Source organism: Ptychodera flava, chromosome 4 (assembly GCF_041260155.1).
Source record: "Ptychodera flava strain L36383 chromosome 4, AS_Pfla_20210202, whole genome shotgun sequence".
In the NCBI taxonomy this organism is placed as follows: Eukaryota; Metazoa; Hemichordata; class Enteropneusta; family Ptychoderidae; genus Ptychodera; species Ptychodera flava.
The window spans coordinates 28,756,403-28,773,890 of record NC_091931.1 but is presented as its reverse complement, the minus strand read 5'-3'; the positions used below and the strand labels follow the sequence as shown (position 1 = coordinate 28,773,890).

The 17,488-nt window shown below is 39.7% G+C and overlaps 1 protein-coding gene and 1 long non-coding RNA gene across 3 annotated transcripts; both read right to left on the bottom strand.

Moving 5' to 3' along the window:
• Positions 1-982: 982 nt before the first annotated feature.
• LOC139131388 (uncharacterized) lies at positions 983-9,804 on the bottom strand. 2 transcript variants are annotated; one of them, XR_011552118.1, is made up of 5 exons: positions 9,697-9,804; positions 7,575-7,912; positions 5,829-6,048; positions 2,370-2,443; positions 983-1,237 (listed from the first exon to the last, which is right to left on the bottom strand). It is a non-coding gene; the product is annotated as an uncharacterized lncRNA (long non-coding RNA). The 2 variants fall into 2 exon arrangements; XR_011552117.1 differs by lacking the exon at positions 9,697-9,804 and adding an exon at positions 9,045-9,665.
• Positions 9,805-11,181: 1,377 nt separating this feature from the next.
• On the bottom strand, positions 11,182-16,596 carry LOC139131387 (large ribosomal subunit protein uL22m-like). Its single transcript, XM_070697414.1, has 7 exons — positions 16,549-16,596; positions 16,414-16,453; positions 14,308-14,455; positions 13,650-13,715; positions 13,162-13,239; positions 12,507-12,576; positions 11,182-12,096 (listed from the first exon to the last, which is right to left on the bottom strand). The coding sequence occupies exons 1-7, from the start codon at positions 16,571-16,573 to the stop codon at positions 11,888-11,890; spliced, it is 636 nt and encodes a 211-aa protein (XP_070553515.1). The 5' UTR covers positions 16,574-16,596; the 3' UTR covers positions 11,182-11,887.
• Positions 16,597-17,488: the final 892 nt, after the last annotated feature.

Here is a 17,488-nt window from a genome sequence, read left to right as displayed (position 1 = left end):
GCATTGTGGTAAATGTCCAACGTCGTCCATTGAAATAACCACACTCGATAAATTTGGACATCTAGTAGGCGAATTTGCTGTTCTTTCAGAACTGTTTTGATTTTTTCCCGTTCTTTCTTTCTGAAATGCGGCATTTCTAGGACGGCGTTTGGACAAAACGGTGGCTTCATTATCAAGGCAAATACGACTCTGCAATCAAGACTCCCTGCAAGAGTGAAGTACAATATGAAACTCCGATAATAGATCCCGTGGCAGAAAACATACTCGTTGGATTTCTGCATCGTTTACCCGTATACAAAGATGCGGATAGCTATTGCCACTGCCATGATATGCATTGTGTTGAATCATTCAAAAACGCACAGAATACAATGACAAACGCTTCGTTTTCGGACGAGAAACGTATACCATGACGCATGAGATACTAAGGAGTGTCGATCGATCGCCTGGCAACGTCATCACGGTTTGTACAAATCCGAGGCGACGCCGCGCCGAACCTCTGCTCCAGTAAGACTTTGAAAAAGTCTATGTTCAAGACAAACCTATGGGGAAATGAGTGGATGTATCGTATGGAAAGTAAACCGTAAAATTGGGTGAAAATAGTATACGTAAAGTCACCGTGCAGTCATTGTTTACATTATGTGGCGTACACGTTCTATTTTTGGAGGTGTTCAACCAGCTGTTTTAATTTGCTACTTTTTGTTCACAAAGATACCATATTAGTTATGTTTTGCTCCGCCCATTTTTATCGATTTTTCTCGGTAGGGCCCTACCGAGAGTTACCGGTTTAACTTGAAGCTTTTACATTTCAAAGTCTGTCCCGAAAACTTCCATTGAAAGTCACGTGATCACTCTAAGATCAACATTTGTTCGTACGTAATTTTTCACTACTCCAAGAACTGTTCTATTGTAAAGTAATAATTGCACCCGAATAAAAAATGTAATTAAACTTTAACAACCCTAGAGATCATTGTATGTTTGCATATGAATGTTATTTATCTACAGTTTACTTTAAACTTATTTAATCGACAGATTTTGCGGAAATAAAGCAGCAATGAAGAGTCCCAGTACACTAAATGAAATATACAGTTAACGCAAAGTCGTCCTGTATTATGTTGTCCAAACTACATTTACAACCCGACTTTGGACAGTTGTTGGAAAATCCTGACAAAGATCGTCTACTTCCCAAGGAATACAAATAGTGCCACTAGAAGAAGCAATAGTATATTGGGCGATGCACCTGGAAGAAAGAAGACAAAAACAAGTGTATTGATGACGATATCAGAACTCGTGGCATTTACGTCAAGCCTCGTTCAAAGATGTTAACATTCTGTTCAACCGGGAAATTAAACCAAATTGAGTAAATTTAATCACAAGGGTTCATAAATGTCCCCTCATCACCGTGTTTGAATGTCAAAGTTTGAGTCGGGTTTTTCTTTAATGCATTATAAGCTATGACAACTGATTTAAACTTTTGATTTCAACAACCGTTGACAGTAAATAAAGTGGATTTTTCGCGGAAATCATACAGGTGAGATAATTCTTGTACTCTAATCATCTAATGGAAAAGTCAGGCCAACAATATTAACATAATTTGTTATGACTGTTATGACGACAAATTATTCGTAAAAATTACAGTAGTTCTAGCCCGTATGTTGTGGAAATTATTGAAACCTAGAAGAAGGTGTAGGCCCTAACATCGTTAATAACAAAAAGCATAATATCGACAAGACGTTGCAAAGAGGATTGCACAGGGGAACAGAGTATTATCTGTCATCATAAGTCAATTTTAGAATCAGTGAAGGAAGCTTGGATAGGCACATCACTATGAACAAAAAAGAACACCACGACATAAGCTTACTGTGTGTAGTTAGATTCCAAATGTTCGCGTAAAGAACCAAATGTAGATTAAATTTACATTTACTGTTGTACTTTATCATTCTGAAACACTGTCGCATTCGGCAATGACATGTCTCTCTCACCACAAGACTGAAAGATCCGTCGCCCGAGTAAGGGGGGAGGGAGCGTAGAGAGCGCCCTCGAGCGACGGATCTTCCCTATCTCACCACATACTCAGTTTCGATTTAGTTAGCCATGGGGTGGTTTTGCTGTCTTTTTTGTTAAACATCGCAGACGCCAGCTATTCATTTATTGAGATTTTAAACGACTTGCCCGGACGTTTCGTTGAGATATTAAAATTTCAGTGTTGTTCACCTTTGTGTACTAAACTGTACGTTAAACTGAACGAAAAGTGATTTCCAGGGCCTAGATTGTACAGTCATTACATATTGCTTATTATTAAAGGTCTCTTCTGTTTTAGATTGATTTAATTAAATTGAATATAATCTGATTTAACGATTAAATTAAATTACCTTGTACAGCTCCACTCACTTGATCCGACACAAGTTGAACCCAGAACACATTGTAACTCTCGGCAATAGTAGCCCTGTTGAGAGTTCCAAGGAAAAATGATAGAAATAATAATAACAATTATATATATATATATATATATATATATATATATAATATATATATATATATTATATATATATATATATTATTGTTATTATTATAATAACAATATTATGTAAAAATAACAATATTATGTATATACATATATATATATATATATATATATATATATATATATATATAATATATATATATATAGTGTGTGTGTGTGTGTGTGTGTGTATTTACATTTGTATGCGGCTATTTTGTTTCAATTTTTATGTCTAAAGCCGTCACAAAGACATGCATGAACAGATGTGCTTTAACATTTGTACAATGACATAATACTGCGTCGTACATATGAAGATGGATTTGTTTCATGATACAATCTGATATGGCGGCCATTTTGTTATGTTTTCCATGTCTAGAGTCACTACGTAGACGTACACAGGAACCAACCTCATTTAAACTTGGCACAAGGACAAAGTGCTATAACATACACTTGCATGTCAATGTATGTCGCGATCCGATCAAATGTGGATCCCAGGAGGCCATTTTGTTACGGCAGTTTTATTATGTCCACGGCCATTATTTAGACGTGTCTCAACCGATTCCATTCAAACTTAATTGTGCAGTGACATTGTAATAGAATTTCAATATGCACATCAATTTGTTTCGCTGCGATGACTGCACCAATGCAAGAACTAATGAAATCAATGCAGGGCTCTAAGATATTTGATCAAGTGGGGACTATGTCATTGACGATGAGTTTTTACTTGCAGACTTGTCTGACCTGTAAAGAAAGCAGTGACTCCCTTAATTTGTTAGAATCGTCAAAGTAAATAGGAAGGGAACTTTCCTGCAAAAGCTTAAACGGGTAACTCTCGGTAGGGCCCTACCGAGAAAAATCGATAAAAATGGGCGGAGCAAAACATAACTATATGGTTTCTTTGTGAACAAAAAGTAGCAATTTAAAACAGCTGGTTGAACACCTCCAAAAATAGAACGTGCACGCCACATAATGTAAACAATGACTGCACGGTGACTTTACGTATACTATTTTCACCCAATTTTACGGTTTACTTTCCATACGATACATCCACTCATTTCCCCCATAGGTTTGTCTTGAACATAGACTTTTTCGAAGTCTTACTGGAGCAGAGGTTCGGCGCGGCGTCGCCTCGGATTTGTACAAACCGTGATGACGTTGCCAGGCGATCGATCGACACTCCTTAGATCTCATGCGTCATGGTATACGTTTCTCGTCCGAAAACGAAGCGTTTGTCATTGTATTCTGCGCGTTTTTGAATGATTCAACATAATGCATATCATGGCAGTGGCAATAGCTATCCGCATCTTTGTATACGGGTAAACGATGCAGAAATCCAACGAGTAGTTTTTCTGCCACGGGATCTATTATCGGAGTTTCATAGTGTACATCACTCTTGCAGGGAGTCTTGATTGCAGAGTCGTATTTGCCTTGATAATGAAGCACCGTTTTGTCCAAACGCCGTCCTAGAAATGCCGCATTTCAGAAAAGAACGGGAAAAATCAAAACAGTTCTGAAAGAACAGCAAATTCGCCTACTAGATGTCCAAATTTATCGAGTGTGGTTATTTCAATGGACGACGTTGGACATTTACCACAATGCTCAACGGCCGAGTCGTCTACCAAATTTTGTAGAGCTTTTGTCTTACAAACAATCCTTTCCTCATTCTACCTTAGTTTAGCGAGGCAGGGCTGTGTCTCCATTATAAAACGTAGTTTTCCACAGTTCTTGCATGGATGGTAGTTGTAATTTCCTTTTCAAAATTTCGTTGTCTCATCGGCGCTGTCGCGGATGGGAGGGTACCGACGACTATTCCCCGGCTTAGATTACAAGTTTTATGGTGACCGAAATGAAATGTGGTGTCGATTTGTTGTCTTATGATTATTTCAAAAAGCTTCTGAAAAATACTTATTTTAGAAATCAAACCTGTTAATATTTAATCACCTAAAATAAAATCAGAATAAAGTGATCGCATCTCTCGGAGTATTCATTTCAATGTTCATCCCTCCTTATAAAATGGTGAGTTCTAGTATTTCGCTACTTTGAATGCTCCCGCCAAAATCGAGTGCACTTGCACTTCTACACTCTCCACGCAGTCGCGGTACTAGTTCATTACAAACGCGTGTTTTTGTGTGTAGTCAGAGTCAGACTGATAATCACACTATGTCAACTGGCTTTATGAAGATAGCGGTCACTGATGAGCACTAGAGGTAGCCTCGGGAATTTTCTTTGCCAGGAATGAATTGGAGCTAGCTGTGATGGGGATCGAGCGCGGACATTTGAGTGCAACTTATGGGACTGATTGGTACGGTGACCTCAGCTGCCGCCGGCGACGTTTGTCAACTCGACGTCTGATCAGCATAAGTGACCCAGCAGTGACGACCGAATATGCCGAAGGCGATAGCAGGCGTCAAAAAAAATCTCGGTTTTGTCAGCACATTGGATTCTGGAGGCTACTTGGTTTGTGTTACATAGGCATGCACGGCTTCAGATCGGGAAAGAAAATGTATATCACTTTTGGAAACAGCTAAGCGTAAGCGATAGTTACGCATATCGCATTGCGATGATCGCGCTTTCAACAGAACGTTGACTCGAGGGTAAAACTTGAAATTTGAAAAGAAGACAGAAGATATACAGACAGTGTAGACAAAGTGAGAGATCATGCCAGAATTTGTGCTGCCACTTGTCCGTGGTTTCAACCCGAACATACCAGACGTACTTTATGTCGGGTATAAATGACAGTATATAGGCCTTCCTGTCTGTAAAATGTACGGCTCAGGTAGGCCAACATAAATGAAAACGGTCCTTTTCAGGACCAACAAATTTTCCAAAAAGAGAACTACCTAATCAAATGTGTTTGCATGTATTTATTATACACAGTGTGTCTGCGTTTGTATCTTTCGGTACGCTCCGAGTATTTGGTATCTTTCCCCCGCGTTGAACAATCAACGCCACGTACGTAAAAAGTAAACAACGTATCGCTCATGACTCATTTGCAATTTGCATATCATGTCAATCATGCAGATTCAAACTGAACATCGAACGTTATACCGGCGATATTACCGGCAAATATTTTATCCTTTTCTGGTTCCAGACGTCATTTCAAATTTAATTTCGTCAGAAACCAAGTATATTGTGCTCCAAATACTTATACACATATCCCTCAATTTCCAAGAAAAAATTAATCGGTAGATTTCTAAATTAACGGTTTTATTGACGACGTCCAGAGCGTACCGAGTACGTTTGAATATCCCACCATTATGACCACTCTCGTAGGTTCTCGCGCTTTATACGGGAGTTGGGGCTTTAAATACACAAACTGTTAACTCACACAATTTGAACCGCACCGACGTTTTCTGACGAAGTCCACGTGTATACTGAATCCTCGCCTTTCAAGTTTGTGTTGGCATGGGTGACAGCGTCGTTGCTATTTGTGCATGTCAGAAGTTTGGTGTCGTTTGGCGGATTACTCCAAGTGCCAGTGGGAGTGTCTTCTCCTACTTTTCGTACTTGAAGGAGAACCCCTCTGTAGTCTCCGCCCTGAATAGTAACTAACAGAATAGAATGCCCCATGACATTGCGATAAATTGTGAAGGAAGAAGGCGGCGACCACACGTAATGAAATCAGATACTGAATTGCCGACGTTTCGGCCTTTGGTCGTACTTTGGTATACAGGCGCCTGTGCTGTTGTGGTTCTTTACTGTTCTCGATGGCTGACAGTTGCCATGATGTGTATCTGTATGCTATTATATTGGTACTTGGGTTACATAGGGCATGCAAGTTCCAACACATGTTGCAAGGAAGTGGCTATTCGCACCGCAGCGGTGCGATTCTATATATTCACAGCGCAGGCTAAAACCCAATCAGAAAAGAAGTTTATATGCACCTAATAAAATTGTAGCTTTCAAACATAAAATCTTTAAGTGTAAACTCTGATACTCAAACGACACTTGAGTGCCACGAAGGCCGTCCGAACTTCTTTTTCGGACTTTCCGTTTCCAAGCTTTCTGGGCAAGTAAAAATTCCGATGTAGTTATTTGTTTAACACGTCCCTGGTCCTTGTCGCGGTATGAAGATATTTGCAGCGGGACGAATAACTAGACTTTTTTCTTATCCGCCCCGCTGCGTGGCGAATGAAACGTTCAGTCCTTATCCGACCCGCGGCGGGGCGGTGCGAATGAGAAATTTACTTTTCTTATTCGCACCGCTGCGGGGCGAATAAGAAATTTTCTTTTCTCATTTGCATCCCTGCGAGGCGAATAAGAAATTTAGATTCCCTTTACGCACCACTGCTGGGTGAATAAGAAATTTAGAATCCTTATTCGCACCGCTGCTGGGTGAATAAGAAATTTAGAATCCTTATTCGCACCGCTGCGGTGCGAATAACATCTTATTTTCCATTTATAAATTGGGTGTTTCTTCTAAGTAGGCTGCGTAATTTGTCAGTGTATTTGCGTCTCCGGCGCAATAGAATTATTGTTTGGATGTTCTGTCGTGATGTTGACGGGCGCGGGATACTTTTTTTAAAGAATGCGTTGCTATAGCTGTCCATCTGTGTCCGCGTTCAAAGAGAAATACGAAATACGCCCTTCCGCCTCACCCAATACAAACTTAATTGTATAAGAAACTCAGCTACGCCAAAGCTCCCAACGAAACAAATAAAACAGCAATGCAAACCTCCTCAAGAAACCCATACTATGAAATATCTTGATAAGAAAAAGTACTGACTTAGCCCTATACGAGTATGGCGAGAGACGTGTCCGGCTTTGGCTAAGGCGGTAGCCAAAGCCGGACACTCTCGTCATACTCGTAGGGCTACGCCTGACTGTATGGACTATAAGCTTACACTGCGATGGAATGATCGAGTCAGTCATGGAATGGGGACATAATTCGAATTAGCCTAGACTCTAAACGGAGTGTTTTGGCCTCAGAGTTCTGTTTGCCTTTGCCACACTCCGGCAAACAGAACTCCAGGGCCAAAACACTCCGTTTAGAGTCTAGGCTGAATTCGTAAATTATGACCGGATATTTTGAACGTAACGCTTCAAATATAATTTCCCTACGTCAAAGCCATACCTGTGATCGTTTCTCCGGGAGAGTATTCGCTCGAACTTAAAAACTATCGAATATGGACTCTGGTCTGACTCTTGAGGTTCAATCAGCGTGCCATTGAAGCGATGACCCGGTCTCATTGACGTACAGGCCGACGTCGGTGCCCCGACTGTCGGGCAAGCACAGACGGCATAGAAACCACCACAGCTAGGACACAAAGCTTGAAATACACCCTCATGATGAATAGACTCTTGGTTAGGTAACTCGGCTGATTCCAAATGAAGTAAAATCAGACTTTTCAAATGTTGTGTTTGGTTGCAGGGGTAGCTTGGATACTTGAAATCAACAACTTGAAGGATTGACTGTAAACAAGTGGATGATTTATTGCATATAAAGTTGGCATCAACTTGAACAATTAATCACATTTTTCTTCAAGGACAGTTGCATGTGTTTTAAACAGTATTTACACTAAATTTTCTTTGCGAAGTGATGGACGTCGTACAAACAAAAAACTTATGGATCAAGATGATTGCTGACAAAGTAAATATTTTTTAGTGCGCTTTCCAAAAACACCTAAAATATCCGTGTACATCCGCCATGAAAATTAGTTCACACACTTTTGAGTGATCTGATAAATAATGTTACCATGGTATTCAAAACGTGATTTTTTTTCGATGTCGGCCATGGTACGTTTGGGCAGAAAGTATATTTTGTGTTTAGCCACAGACGCTCGGAGAAAGAAAGTATTTCTTATGCAGCACTACGGATCAAAGATATTCATTTGGAAAGCTTGTCTCTACTTGAATTCACTGGGCAAGATCTATGAGGGGTGGATACGGCTAGGGTGTTGGCTGTGCTCTGAGGCGAACATTAAACGCAGCGGGTTTCAAGTCTTTCGTAACGTGATTTGATGAAGAGCTGTCTCAAGTGCAGTGGCGGCTATTTTTTCCGAAACACTTGAGATTACTTACATTTCCGAGTATCACACCTGTACTGTGGGTTTTAGTGCCCTATGTGTTGCGTATATAAAATTGCCTCACAAACACATACATGCACATACATACATACATACATACATACATACATACATACATACATACATACATACATACATACATACATACATACATGGCATACATACATACATGACATGTAAGTACATACTAACTTAAGACTGAGTCATTTAGCGCTATATATGCTGACGAGGGCTGACGTACATATGGTCAAATAGTAAAACCTTTGCTTTTCCTTTGAATTTTGGCGCTATGGTGTAAACTTTGTTGATTTTCCCATGTGTGTGTAGGAAAGAATAGACCCTGGCGCTGTACTGTATCTTCTTGGCATCTCTAAGCCCTTGAAGCTCTATAATTATTGCTTTCTTTTACAGTTATTTAGAAAATTAACGGAGAAATGCAACAACAAAAAGAAAACACCTGTTCTTCAATTGTATTACCACATAACAACATAAACAACAACATCAAACACGCGGATTACCCCATTCCCTGTGTTTGTACATTGCTCGCCGAGTCAGGCTGCACACATCGGTTACGCTCTAACTCAGAGCAGGAGAGGATCACTCAGCATAGATTGCGAGGGACAATGGGAGAGATTGTTTCGAATAGAAATTGAAAAAAAACCTTGCAAAGCGTATACCATATACCAGAGATATTAAACATGATGTAGATTGACAGGCCAACAATCACGTGTGTTTTGAGTGCATGATCTGTTAAATGTTCACCTTTCGTACAAAATGATACCTGACCTATATTCATCACATACCCACAGAACAAGTGATACATTTATCCGTAAACCTTATCGAACTTGTCTTATTGGGCAGACACGAAGTATTTGCTGACTTCAAAGTCCTTTGCGAAATGCAAATAAAGACAGTATTTTCCTAAGTCACAATGATGAATGTGACGGAAAAGAATGTCTGGTCCAGACGTTGTCACCCAACTTATACAGATCTCTGTCAAAATTTGACAGCGGACTGCAAATGTGTTAGAGCCCCTTTGTAAAAAAGAAAACATGACTTGCACAGTCAAGATGTGGGTTTTTTTCAGCCCTACTTCGAAGTGTTCTGCACTGTCGAAAGTTGTTCATATACAGTCACGTGATATGTGTTATACTCATAGAGTATCTTCACCCTTTTCCATGCAGTTATGGACCCTGACTCTTTCGAGCTGCTGGTCGGCAGAAAACGCAAATGACATCGTAGCTATGATAAATTTTGCTCTAAAAGAATGGATTTTGGCACTGTTGCTCCAGAGTGACTCAAAAGGTTTGTGTGCTGGTCAAGGCCAGAGTAATCCATCATATCATTGCGAGCAAACTAAATTATGACAGTATTTGATGTCGATATGATTAATTAGCACTATAAACCTAGCTTGTGGGTCCATAGGTGTGATGTTTTCAGACGGGATTCCTGCCTTTTTTGGACTGATTTTGACTCGACTTTTAACCCCTCCACCACAAACACCACAGTTATGGACCCACAGCTAGCGCTAACGGTGTAGGTCAGGCATAGTTTCTGATGTAGCTTGCATTCATGCGAGGCTTTAACAATGGTTGGATATTAATTTTAATTCCTTTCTTTTTCTACGATGGCAACAAGGTCTCAAATTTCCAACCCAGAACAACGGTATGCAGATGAACGAGTTCTGGAGATGCCTTTTTTCTTCACTGTAGAGTAGTATGTGCCTCGAAGGTGAAAGACTTCAACTTCCACCCAAACTTTTCTCAGTGACATTTTCAACCATTACCTTTGAAAATCAAGAATAACAAATCACAAGTTACAGTGCAAACTTTGTTACTAGAGAAAATTATCTTAAATTTGCCGATATTTGAAATTCCAAATGGCTGCTATACCTGTGTTATCTCTATTTGAAAAAATCAAATTTTCCGGAGATTTTCACAAAATAAGATGTGACAATTTTATTTACTCCAAGACTTTCAAATGTCCCAAGACTTTCAAATGTCCCCCCCTCGCAAGCAGTAAACCAGAAAGAACAGTGTTGTAGTAATTTGAATCTGAGTAACTGTCCCCCGAGGCACCTTCCAGAGTAGAGTGCGCCTCGGCTCGGGGACAGATATTGAGACTTCCAAACTTTTACACTTCTTTCTCGTCTAGCTCTTCTATTGTAGGGGGATCAGTTTAAAGCTCTTTATGTAAGAAACATTTTCACTGTCTTGGTTTTTCGAAAATCGAAAATTTTATTTTCCTCCATAAAGTTAACACAGGGATGGTGGCCATTTTGAATTTCAAATATCGGTATTGTAATTTCTTTCTCTAGTACCAAACTTTGGACGGTAACCCCTGATTGTTGGAAGTTACATTGAAAAAAGTTTGAACCTCAACACAACATTGTCATGGCATCACCTGAACCCACATAAAAGAATGCAGACTATTTACATGTGACTGCAGTGTCTTGCTGTTTGTCGGGAGACACTACAGAAATATATAGAAATTGTTTTGTCGTTATCCCGATGTAATCCCTGCACATTTCTCTTCACACGTCAACAATTGTTGATCTTGAGTGAACGCTTTCATCTGCAGATACACTGACACCTGTAGAGACACTGGTAGAGTCAGACCATCCAACACACACAAACACACACACATTTCACAATAACTGTATTTGATTTATTGTTATCATTGAATCTGTGTTACATATCTGCCGCCCTCTGTGGCAGCTACATGTAAAGGAGGGGGATCTACAACTTGCAACTTCCCAAGGTGTGGGCCAATTCTTTGAAATAAATATACACAGAAACCTGCTGAGAGTGACCATTTACTGGCCCTGGTGAGTTAGACTGATCTTTTAGGCAAGTCATGGTTTTTCCTGTTGTGCATAAGTTGCATGGTTGGTTTTCTGTCTTTCTGCTCTGTTACGGGCGGAGCTCATTAACAAGGCATATCTTTTGGTTTTAGGGAGGGTAAGAATGAAGTCTACCAACTGGTTATCTGAAAACTGAACTGTCACTTAAATATGCATGACATTTTACGGTTACACATTAGTGCAAGGTGAAACTTCTTGCAGCAACACCCAAGGCAAACAGCAATAACACTTCCATCCCTGCGATCAATTCTTATTCAACCATCCTCCGCACATCATGGGATGCGTTGGTCTCCAGAAACTGCACAAAATGACTCACAGGAGTCACAAACAACACTTTCCATCCAGCAGAGGTATTTCAACTGGCATTTCATCATGTGACATCTACTTGACGAGACACAACTCAAATAGTTATGCCAGTTGTGAAAATGGGGAACGAGCAACTCAATCTAAATACTGAGTCACTTGGTAAAAAATGTCTCTGACAGGTAAAGTTCATGATCATAGTCCATGTATAATTGTCCTCTGTTTCAGTTCTTCTATATATTCCTTTGCCTTGTCGTGTCCCGTCACAATCTTCTTTGGCGGCGGCGGTCCTTCTTTGAGTTTAACAAAGTAGTGAGAGTAAACAATACTGGCCATACCGGAGCCCCCTCTTCCATGATATGTGACTGCGTGTTCATACAGACCTTTTCCGACAAATGAACGAGCTGTAAGAAAGTATTGTGAAAAAGATATTGGTAAGAATAAAAAGGCATTAAATTTCATTTCAACTTTGCACTTCTCAAAAGATATTTGTTGACAACATTTTTGATGAAACGTTTCTTCATTACAATGGTGTGATTGAATTGATGAACTGTATTCAATAAAATAGGCAAATTGATAAAATCAAGCATTCGACAGTAGTGCAAACACACTTGGCCCATGTCAAGCTGTGGCACAATTCAACAATACCTAGGAGGTATTACAACCATTTTCAAGGAATTTCAAGTTTGGACTATAGCCACTGACAACATGTTCTCAAAGAATTTCATGTTGGGACTACAGTTATTAATAACGTTCTTAAAGAATTTCATGTTGGGACTACAGCCATTAATAACATGTTCTGAAAGACACAAACCTATGTGAAGATTTGACTTGAATTCAACATTGTGAGTTTGCATGGCCTTTTCTTGAGCCTCAAGAAGCACCTGGTGAAAAAAAAGAGAAAATATTTCATTAACTGATTTCCCTACAGCAACATAAATGCCATGTTTTCACCGTAATAAAACCCATCACTTGCATTTGCCAGGTCAAAAATATAAATTACATCCTTGCATCTCAGTTGAAGCTGTGTAGCTATTGTTTTCCCTTTCTGGTTCTACCAACATTATATTATATTATCTGGTCAGACCTTCTCATAAACAATGAACAGCATAAGGACAAGACTTTGAAAGCAAATATAGCACCTGATACAGCAAAGTTCATACATGAAGCCTCGGCTGGTCTTGGAATTTTTTAAACTCCCCATTGCCTCCAGTACAAGACATGCAACTCTTCAAATGTACAACATTCCATTTAATGATAGGCTGTATACACAGCATAACAGGCTACACATATGATTATGCTGTACACATGAAAGGAAACAGATTTTTCTTGACCTATTTTCTTGCACTGAATTTTTGGAATTCGACCATTACCTGAGCATGCTCTTATCCAAATATGGGCACAATTACATTGTTCACGCTTCAAAAGTGCATTGCAATTCCCTGGTGAAAGAGTCAACATTTACCTACCTCCCTTACTATTCCTGCACCCTTCTTGTTGACAAACTGCAGCTGGGCCAAAGCGTCATCAATCCACATATCTTTAATCTTGAACAGAGCATAGAATCAATGGATCACAATTAATTTGTTGGTGTAATACAAATATGTCCTCTATCCGTCTATCCATCCGGACATACATATGTACATACATACATCCACACACATATATATAAATGCATGCATAATTGATTTAATGAGCATAACAATTGTACACACAGCTTGGATTTTCATTCAGAAGTATTAGATGACTGAACCATACTCCGTGAGCTTCCTACCTTCTAAGAGCGTTCTGGAAGTCTCTCACTATAGCACTGCTCTACATTTCTTTCACTCAAACTGGTGGCTAGTACTAAAACTACTGCCTGTAATTGTCAATTTAATCACATTTTGTGAACCTATCTAAGCTCAGAGAGTTTCCTATCTCCAATCTAAGCACAGTGTTTTTTACAATTACTTACAAATGTTGCTATATACCACATTTTCCTGGGGCTGTATTTTATCTGTCTTCTGCAGTGATAAATTTCCTGTGAGGAGATACAAGCGTAACATGTCATTGAATATTTCTTCATTAGGTTTCATGTTATCACAGAGGAACCTAATACATATATCAGGCTTTCTTTCATGGGTGTAAAAAACTGGAGAACTGAGTTAGGAATACTGATTTTCATGAAAATCCAGTGTTAGAAAATAAACACTGAACACAACTGTTATGATTAAAAATACTCATAAAAGGAATACAAACAGTAAGCTATACACTATGGATAGACAGATATGGCTATGTGAATATTTGTGATAACAAACTAACAGCAAGCACGTTGCAAGGTAGGGAAAATTGTCCCAACTTCTGCCTACACCACTATATGTGGCTGTAACTGCGTTAGACTGCCCTCAATCTTGAATGCTGGCCTTCCTGTCGTGTTATTTATGCACTGTTGCGCTTTCTCTCGTTTTTATTCAACTGTTGTCCAGTGATCAAACTCAATGCTTCACTTGGACCTCATCTTGTTGTGGTCCCACCAACTGGCTGGCTGCAGAAGGTTTGTACATCCAGTAATGCTATGTATATGTGTACTTACTGTACCCATGAAACCAGCCTGATTGATTAATTGCACTCACCGCTAGCCTTGGTTCTTCTCCTTCTTTCTGCGGTGGAAACACCTGCTTGTTCTTTGCTTCCCATATCTTGGGTCCTTTGAGAACAGCTGCTGAAGTGTGTATGGCACTGCATGGTACAAACGTTTGAGGCTTTTTGGAAAGTGAATGCCTGTGAATGAGACGGAAGCTTGTGATTCCTCATGTACAGAGAACATGATATGAGAATAAACAGGGTTTGTTTTGGCATTACAGCTAATATATTTGACAACAACCATTTGCTCTACTATTTGTCTACATTTTATAATTTTTATGTTGACAAGTCATCATCAGCATCCCTTATTTCACTGAGAATGTAGTAAGACCTTTGATCTGTGTTATGCAAGTTCATTACTTTGTTAAATAGAACAAACACTATTTCACACATGTTTGAAGAATACCATGGGCCCAATTTACATCATATAACATTACTACATCAAGTAACATTATTGTACATGATAGGTTCAGGAGTGATGTCAGCCCTTTATGAAACCTCTAATAGAGTGTGTGTCACTGTGCAATATCATACTACATTAACTACTGAAAGTAAATGGAAAAACCTTAACATACAAAGTTATTGATGATGGATATGAAATGTCTTTAATAGGGCCGTTCACAGTTTACGTCACTGTTCTCTCATTAATATGCAAAAATAAATATTTGTCCGCATTTTTAGATTACGCTTTTGAAAATTACGCATGCAAGAACGACGAAAATACATCTCAGTGGGTGACTGCTAGTGTAACAGTGAATACTAAACAACATATTCACGACTCAGAGTACAAGCTGCAAAAACAGCCACGCATGCAACATTGATAAAATTTGTCCGCATTTCAAGCTGCGTGTCTGATGTCGCGCGCGTACAGCTATATTTAGTAACAAACCTGTAACCGTGAACAGCGCTATTCTCAATCTTTAATGTAAATTTGGATTGGCTGGCTAATATTTATACTCCATCTGTACAGAGAAGAGAGTCAGTGCGTAGCAAATAGCAAAATACTTGAGATAAACACGAATATAAGATTCCCTAATGCTACTTGCACAAGAAATGAGGAAAGAAAGTTGAGGAACTCTGCCTTTTACGTTTTCACTTTTGCTATCAGTATCATTGAACTGTCCACAGACATTTTGAATCTGAGGAAGGGCAGATCGGTGCGCTAAAGCTATTTCAGCCACATATGTCAAGGTTGTCCATTCCTTTGGTTTGTTATGCAGCTCTTCATGTTCAAAACATGTATGTACCGTACGACAGAGACTCTCACGTCCTGTCATTTCGGGGACTTTGCGGCAGCCGCCAAGGCATGGCAAGGGTGTAGCTGCAAAATTGTAGCGCTACGGTGAGGCGGTCGGTGATTTTTGGTTTTTGCGACTTCGCTCACCAGTAGCGCTACAAGGCCGATGGCCCTGGGGAGTATCATATAAGCGCACCCCACTCGACCAGGCGTGTTGATGTGGAATGCAACATATTTACTGCATTTGGTCGTACCGATTTATCACTACTGAAGACTAAACAGTATACTGCACTAACTTTGTCGTTTATGGGGTTTGGAATTTGTTCAAACACGACGATCGCGTTCTGAAAACATTGAGCGTGGGGCGTCGGTGTTTGTGGGAGCCGCCATTACCGGAAGTTGGTAATGACGGCTCCCAGAAATGTTTCGGAACGCGATCGTCGTGTTTGAACAAATTTCAAACCCCATAAATGACAAAGTTGGTGCAGTATACTGTTTAGTCTTCAGTAGTGATAAATCGGTACGACCAAATGCAGTAAATATGTTGCATTCCACATCAACACGCCTGGTCGAGTGGGGTGCGCTTATATGATACTCCCCAGGGCCATCGGCCTTGTAGCGCTACTGGTGAGCGAAGTCGCAAAAACCAAAAATCACCGACCGCCTCACCGTAGCGCTACAATTTTGCAGCTAGGCCAGGGTGCGCTTATATGATACTCCCAGGGCCATCGGCCTTGTAGCGCTACTGGTGGGCGAAGTCGCAAAAACCAAAAATCACCGACCGCCTCACCGTAGCGCTACAATTTTGCAGCTAGGTGGCAAGGTGGGAAGGGGCTGAATGATCGAGAGCTTCAATTACCTGCACAAAATACTCCCGCCGAGGGATATTCCACGGCACACTGCGAAAGAGAAAAGCAAAGTCAGTTAACAGCTTGCAAGGCTTTGAAAACTGAAAGCCGAACAACAAATGTAAACTTTGTAGGAAAACACATGCCTGTTCGCAACGCCGGTGCAGCCATTTTCTGTTCAGTGTAATGCGCGCAAGCGTGTATGCCTACATTTTACGGCATAAAGTTGCAAAACATTGAAGCCTCATAATTGTATATGTTGGCTATTTGTAACACAAGCGCTAAAATCTGATAGAAAAATCATTTTAATCAAATATGATGAAGATTTTTTCGAATTATCGACGTTATACAAAAAGTTACGCCTTCCTATCAGTTTAGCGACCTACCGTAAAACGTGAAGTATTCCAGGCCAATCGGAGGGACAGCTTTCATTTAACTTGTAACATATTGAGCGAAGCGTACGCCAGAGCGTACGCGTGGTTGCGTCTGTGCTCTTTCAGTAACCCGCAATCGACACTCGCTCTGTCTGCCTTTGGCCTGAAAAGTACAGGTCAGTTCATTTGCACGTCGATATGCGTGGAAAATGCCGTCACAATATCGTTGTTTAAAAAACCTCGATATAAAGAGAAACTGTGCAGAAAAAATAGCTGGAAAGTACTGTGTGACCTTTGGATTTGAAGAATTTGATATACCCTAGAAATAGAGAAATTAATGGCAAAAGGCCTTTACCCCAGCCAGTTCTATTTCTTTGAAGGTTGAAACTTGTGATGTATAACATGTAGTGCAAAGAGTCAACATAATAAGATGTAATGTCGTGCGATGTAGTTTAAAAATGAAGCCGAGAGTACAAAATTTTCCATCTAAAAAATTGATGGTGAAGAAAACATTTAAATTTTACCCCATTTTACTTTTTCCCTTTGTACGTGTAGTCTTCTGATCATTACTACTACATGCTAGAATGCAGCTTCGTACACAATAAATAAATAAATAAATAAATAAATAAATAAATAAATAAATAAATAAATAAATAAATAAATAAAAGTATTAGTAAAATGTTGATTAAGAATAAATGCACACGATTCCATC